Genomic DNA, 7,345 nt, shown 5'->3' with positions numbered 1-7,345 from the left:
GGCTCTGATTGATGCAGCAGGAAGGGACATCTCCATCCAGATGTCAACGTTTGTAGGCACCTACAAAGTCCCACAGGTTTGTGTGTGTTTTTCTCTATCTGGTAAGGTGAGTGGGGTGGTGGGGATGAACAACAGATCCAATATCTTCATAGAATTCAAGAGCAGCTTTTCAGAATATTAGGGAACATATCAACGATGTTTTAGTCTATTATGTTCATCTTCAAATTGACCATTAAAGGCCTGAAGAGCCATAAGGTCCCTAGAGGATATTCTACTGAATATTCTACTATTGAAAAACTATCCAGGTTTTGAGGTCCTCCATTAGCATGTTCATTTTCACATATCAATAATATCTGCCTTATCCAATTGGAATCAAGTTGGCAATAGTCCTGTCTATGTATAAAAATATTCAGACCAAGAAGAGTATCTTTGGGATGGATAAAAGGAGTTCAGCTCCTGCCCTCATAGATAATTGTTAATTTACACAATTTCTGCTTTGTATAAATTCAGGGTATATAATTATTGGGTTAAAATTAAAGTGATGAAACAGACATATAGTCCCAAAACAGACAAAATTTCAATTAAACACTTATTGGATTGTACAACTGTCAATTTCTGTTAGCAGTTGTGCTCTTGTACATCTAGAGAAGAAGCTGAAAAATTGCTTCACAAAGAATTTGGGATATAGAAGCTGAGAAAGAGGTTTTAGTACTCAAAAATAGCATATAATACAGCCCTATATCTTAGATCCAGACATTTTATCTAACATCTGCTAATTTGAATCTAATTGTTGGAATTGTATGGGTGACACAGAAATTTACATTGCATTTTTTATTGTTTTTTTTTGTTTAATATGATTTTGCATTCCATTTTTATAGACAATCTTGTTAATATTCTGTCTTAAATATTTTAAACCATGACTAAGGAACAAACTATTCTTATATATTCATCAAAACAAAATTGGGTTTGTCAATAAGTAATATTTTGGAGTTGATCTGGACCACATTATAACACAGCATTCTTCATTACTTTTTCAGATCACTGCTCTAATTCCTTCAGAGGCTCTGAGTGATAAAAGGAGATTCCCTTTTTTCCACCAGATGCTCCCCAAAGAAGGATTCCAATACCCAGCAATTGTCCAGCTGCTCCTCCATTTCAGATGGACCCTGATTGGCCTCTTTGCTTCAGACACAGAAAATGGAGATAATTTCATGAGGACTTTCCCTCCGATGCTTGTCAGGAATGGAATTTGTGTGGTTATATCAGAACGATTCACAACAACTGGACAAATAGCACCCCTCAGGGAGGCCCTCTCTAAGTGGAGACAAATCAATGTCTTTGTTCACTTCATAGAATTTTTTTCCATCTGGGACAGAATTTTTCCTTTCCATGAAGCACTTATGCATTTGCCAGGACCCATTGAAGGGAAAGTCTGGATCCTCACAAATTTTGCACTGTATACAATAAAGAAGCACATACCTCTCAAATACATCCATAGTATTTTGAGTTTTGGTTATCTGTCAAAAAAAGGCCAACAGATGCTGCCTTTGAACCCCATTTCTTTGTGGAAGATCCGTTTCAAGATCATTATTTTCGCTGTTCCCTTTCCAAGCACGTCTTTTCTGTCAAAGGCCGCAGAAGATGCACCCAGAAAGCCCCACTGGAGACCCAGGAGAAAAGAAACAGGAAACGGATCATAAATGACCGTCATCGCTACAGTATCATTCAGACTCTGGCCCAGGCCATGAATGCCGCTTATTCCTCCAGATCGAGGAGGGGAAGGAAGGAGGGAGAAAAGAGGTTGGGGGCTCCGAGGCTGCAGCCATGGCAGGTATGGGGGTCCCGATAGGGATCCATTAATCTGAGATCCTTTGGAGAAGGAACCCAAAGGAGAAGGAGGGGAACATCTCAACCTTCTTGTGCTGCAAAAGGTCAAGAGATTTGCACCATCTAATTGCTCCTGTCTGACGCTCCGGAATAACAGGGAGCAGATCTGAAGTTTCTGTCTAGCCTCTGTTGGAAGAAATCTCCTTCTGGGTTCAGTTCCAAGTGGGGAAGAAAGACGCTGGAAACATGGTGACTGCTTGGAAACATGGTTTAATGGTGGACAGGAGCACATGCCTTGGTTGAGGAAAGAAGGGCTGAGATGCTGAGAGTGCAATTGTTTGATGCCCTCTGTTGGGATTTGAATTTGAGCTTGTATTCTGATCGGTTGTCAGGCTCCCATGGGGCCATGCAGGGGCAACTCTGTAGGCTGTCCTGAGTCCCAGGCTTGGTTGAGCCTCGCTGGATGATGGTGATGGCTTTGGGCAATTCCTATATAGCTTTACCTGGAGTAGATCTTTGTTATGTAAAATAAACTGGCCTAGGCCAGAGTAATGGTCCATTAGCAAAGGTGGGAGGGGCGGAGTTTCAGCCTCTCTGAGTTTCTACTTTTCTTTTAGGGAAATATATTCTCCCTTTTTAGTATATCCTAAAATATTTCATTTTCCTAGGAGAGGGGAGGGTTTTAACTACTCCCAACACCTCTTTCAGTCCTTGGAAGAGTGTTGAATCCTCCCTTGTCCAACTGAGAGATTTTGTAAGTTGGAGAAGCTGCTCTCATAATCTCCTCCTTGTCTTCTCTCAAGACTCAGTTTCAGGTTGCAGTCAAGTACGATTTTGAGATTGTTTTCTTAAACATGTATTTATTTACAAATAACTCAAGATGGCAAATGTCTCCAACACAGCTTCCTCCTTCATCCAGTCCACTTTTAGTACAGTCAGAGACCAGCATTACAATTAATAATAATAATAATAATGGAGAAAAATAAAAATAAATGACAGTCAAGGGGCAGTTAGAGTCTGCCTAATGCTGAGTCATGTGCGAATATGTGGCAATATAAATGTCCTAAATAAATAAATACATAATTTTGCATTACGGCAGAACAGAATTTGGCCCCATTCAGAGAAACTCTTTCCTATTGATCTGAGAACTGCAGTTTGCACATAAAAGAGTTCCGAATTTCCCAGGATATTTTATTAGGAGAGGCGTCACAAAGTGAATCCTGGAAAATCTCTACGGATTTAATAAGTGGATATTAAGAAACCTATTTTTTTTTAGGTAAAAACTGGCTTTAAGTGATAAGTGAGAAGGGAGAGGACTAAAAAAAATATTTGTGTGCTAAGACTGTTGGAGGAGATGCCTTAAGGATTTGAAGACTGAAATATATTACAATAAGACTTTAAGAAACAGATTTGTACTTTCTTTTTTTTTTCTGATTGACACTACCCCAGGAAGAGAAAGTGAGAACTTTGCCTTGGCTTGGACTGATTGATAACTTTGCGACTGTTTTATTTTTTTTGAAATATCTTGGTTGTTGTAGGAAGAAAGAAGGGGAAAAGAAAAGAAAAGATTTATAATGGCTTTTTCTGTTGAGGAACTGAGAAAAGAATATGAGCAAACAAAAAAAATGGTGGAGATGGTGTGAAGGAAGCCTTCCTTTTCTTAGAAATGGCGCTTGCTAACTATCAACAAACATTACAGCAGATGAAGACAGCAGAAGAAGAAGGAGAGGAAGAAGCCATCTTTAATGAATTTCAGAATTTAACCAATAAAGAAGGAAGAGGGAAAGGAAGAGAAATGAAGGACTTAAGATTTAAAAAAACATTTAAGAAGGGGAAAAATAAGGTGCAAAATCAACATAATGATAGTAAACAAAAGGGAAAAGGAACACAACAGAGAAGAGAAGCCAGTAAGGCAGAGGCTAGAAGAAGGAGGGGTAGAAAGGTTTGGTGGGGGAAGAAAGGAAGGAAAATGGTGGAGAAAAGCCACAAAGTTTTGAAATTAGATGGGAAAAAGGAATCTTTTTTAGGGATAAAGGGTAAAGTATAAATTCTTTAAAAAAGGTTTTGCAAGGTACATAAGATGATATTGTAGCATTGTATTAGAAATAGAAAATTAAAATGGTTTAAGAGTTGATAAGAGATTAAAATGTTGAAATGTTTAGTAATGATTGATTTTAAATTTATTAATATTAAAGGGAAGGTTTAGAATATTGAGTTTTGATTAAAGAGTTTAATAAGATTATGATATTGATGTTATTATAAAATTTTTATTATAGCATTTGTTCTTGGAAAAGACAATGGGAATGTTATAAGATTCAACATTTAGATTTACTGTTTAACTATGGATTTAATTATTTTGGATTTACTATTTAGATAGAATGTACCAAGCAGAATCGGATTGGGTACTGGGTGTTATTTTAAATGTTAATTTGATTAATTTAGAGGGGAGACAGAAAGGCATCATACTCTGATTAGTGATTTCAGGAGAAATTCTCTTTTTTTTTATTATAAGGAACGAGATAAAGGGACAATAAAGAATGGACAAAAGATACAAATGTAATGACTCAAATTAAGATGGGTTAATTAAGATAGAATTAAGAAGAGTGAAATGTGTGGAGAAGTTAATATAGAAGACTTAGAATGGTAAATAAAATAAGTAATGATATGTAAGATGAGCATGAATATAATTGAAGTTCATGAAGAGAGAGATATCTGGGGCCAAGTTAATTTCCTAAAAGATTTTTATTGTTTTTCTTTTATGTTCTATGTGTTCTGTGTTTATGTTTCTGGGAGAATTAGTGGAACCTTGCAGAAGTATAGAATGGGAATGATGGTGGCCAAGTCAGAAAGAAATAGATGAAACAATAATAATGAAACTGAATAAGAGTAAAGAGAGGTAAAGAGAAACTGGATAAGAGGTTTTTGTATGCTTATATGGAAATGGTTTAAAATAGAATTAAGGTTTTATCTGACTTGTTAAATTTATAATGGAAAAAGGTTTAAGTATGTAATGGTTAATGATGATTTGTTTGTTTTTGAAAAATTAATAAAACTTGTTTAAAAAAAAAAGTGAATCCCTGAGTCCTGATAGGAGATGCCGCATAACAGGCTGTGGACTCACTGGTGGGATTCAATTTTTTTTACTACTGGTAAATGTGGGCATGGCTTGAATTTGTGGGCGCGGCTTGGTGGTCACTTGACCAGATGGACGTGGCTTGGTGGCCATGTGACTGAGTGGGCTTGGCCAGGTGGCCATGTGACTGGCAAACCAAATACAATTGGTCCTCACTTAATGGCCGGTTGCTTAGCAAGTGTTCTAATTTATGACTGATCTCCCCAGAGCTACTTGTCCTGTTTTTGGAGTTTTGACAACCATAAACACAAACACACAAACACACATGCACACACACACACACACACACACACACACACACACACACACACACACACACACAGAGCTTTATAACCCTGCTATTTTTGATTCTGTAAAGATCTCCTGCTGGAGCAGGGGGTTGGACTAGATGACCTCCAAGATTCGTTGCATGCCAGCCCTAGATTGCTGTGCTGCTTCAAAGAGTCTTCTGAAGCCAGGGTTTGTGTGCTTCCTTCCTCTCCCTTTTTTCTCCCTCCCTCCTACCATGTATTTATCTATCCATCCATATATCTCATTCACTTTCTCCAATCTCCCTCTCTCTCTTTCTTTCTTACTTTCTTTCTTTTCTTTTTTCTACCTCTCTCTCTCACACACAGACACAGAGTGGGGAAGAGAGAGGGGGGAAGATAGGGACCCGGCCTCTTCGCTATCCCCCACCGTCCCCCTTACCTTCTCAGGCCGGGTGAGGGAGGGGAGGGTGAGGGGCAGGGCCAGCTGCTTCAGGCAAGGTGAAGAGGCATCGACCAAGCACGGGAGAGTAGAAGCCTGGGAATGGCGGCTCTCGGCTCAGCTGGCCTGAGGGGCTCCTGCAGGCATATCGCGACAAGGGGGGCGAGAAGCCCCAGGACATCTGCCCACCTACCTGCTGGCTGGCTGGGCTGGGCTGGAAGAGGCGCATCCACCGGGAGAAGTAAGAAAACGTGCTCTGGGAGGGAGGGCGGACAGGTGGAAGTCCCAGGTCTGCTGCACATGCACACTGCATCAGTAGCACATGCACGGCTGCACAGACAGTGCACATGTGCAACAGCCCTGGGACATCTGCCCGATCTGCGCCACAGCCACCACGTGGTAGGGAAAGCTAGGAGAGCGACTGGGACAAGCGGGCGATCCGGTTCGGGGTTGTGGCCAATGAGGGGTGACCACCAGTTCACCTGAGCCGGTGAGAACCGGTTGAATACCACCTCTGCGTGAGCTGCAGTTCGAGTGGCCCCTTGTCCACAGGGGCCCAGTCTCAGCTCAGGCGCTCTTTCTTTGTATTGGCCCCCTGAAACGGCTCTGGGAACTCCGTTGCAGCTCTCGGAGGTTAATTCCCTTTGGACTCTTGGCAGGGTTATTCGATATAAATATCTTGTTGCTCTAAAGGCTGCTCAGATAAATGTTCTTGGGAAGAGCAGCCCCATCTTGTTGGATTTCCAGATCTTTGAGACCTTGTTTGAGTTCACTAAGTGCACTAACTCATCCCCCATCCTTAAAAGCCCTTCCCTGCAGAAGCCACGGGGGCTGAGTACCAATGAGTAGTTGTGTGTTCATTTTCCTCACAACAACAACCCTGTGAATTGAGTTGAGCTGAGAGACTGGCCCCCAATCCCCCAGCCTGCTTCATGACCAAGCGGGACTTGAACTCACATCCTCTTGCTTTCTACTTCGGGGGCTTAACCAGTAGACCAAACTGGGTCCCTTACATACTTATCAAGCATGGCACAATCCTTCATCCAGTGCATCATTAATGAGATACTATATATCGTGTCCGGCACAGGAAGGAAGCTCGGAGTCAGTGACAAAGTTCAGCTCTTTATTGTGCTCCAGTACATGCTTGGGGAAAGGAAGGAAAAACCCGGCTTTTTATTTCCAAGCCGCGGCGGCCACGGCCAATGACATCGTTCGAATCTCCCGCTCTTGGCTCGACCAATAGCGGGAGATTCTTAACGACCAATCAGGCGGCTTGCCTGACCAATCCGGTTGCCGTGCGCTTTAGCCAATCGCAGCGCGGGGTTTGCAAGTATGTTAATTCTTTGTACAGAACACCCCTCCCCTCTTGGTTCGTTCCTATGCAACGTAGTCCCGTAAGTAGGCGGGGCTCCGACTTGTCTACTGGACCTGCGCAGGTCAGTTGTTTCCTGGTTCCCGGCCTGTTCGGTCGGGTTTTTGTTGCTCTCAGTCTATTTGATGGAATCGTCTGGAGTGTGGGCCTGCTGCTGCAGCTCCCTCCCGGTCTACCGGGTTGGTCGAGCTGCGGCTTTTGCCGCTCCGCTTGGTCTTTCCGGGCTGGTCGAGCTGGCTTGGCTGCTTTTCCTTGGTGCGGCTTCGAGTTGGCTGATATCTGGTGAGTATGGTTGGTTGTGTTCTATTCTTTCTTGGTCCCCT

The 7,345-nt window shown here is 41.9% G+C and overlaps 1 protein-coding gene across 2 annotated transcripts in view; it reads left to right on the top strand.

Moving 5' to 3' along the window:
* The window catches only part of LOC148128510 (vomeronasal type-2 receptor 26-like), a 4,046-nt gene extending 1,211 nt beyond the window's left edge, over positions 1–2,835 (top strand). For both annotated transcript variants that reach the window (XM_087948893.1, XM_087948894.1), the window contains exons 3-4: positions 1–76; positions 1,038–2,835. The exon at positions 1–76 is cut by the window's left edge. In XM_087948893.1, coding sequence (XP_087805019.1) covers positions 1–76; positions 1,038–1,700 — 739 coding nt within the window. In that variant the 3' untranslated portion in view covers positions 1,701–2,835. The remainder of the gene's footprint in view (positions 77–1,037) is intronic.
* Positions 2,836–7,345: the final 4,510 nt, after the last annotated feature.

The sequence above is a fragment of the Notechis scutatus genome, unplaced genomic scaffold (assembly GCF_049901735.1).
Source record: "Notechis scutatus isolate UNSWTSFEM ecotype Mainland unplaced genomic scaffold, rNotScu1.2 NSCUSCF31, whole genome shotgun sequence".
Taxonomy (NCBI): Eukaryota; Metazoa; Chordata; class Lepidosauria; order Squamata; family Elapidae; genus Notechis; species Notechis scutatus.
The sequence above is the reverse complement of the archived record's forward strand: the minus strand, read 5'-3'. Positions and strand labels throughout refer to the sequence as shown.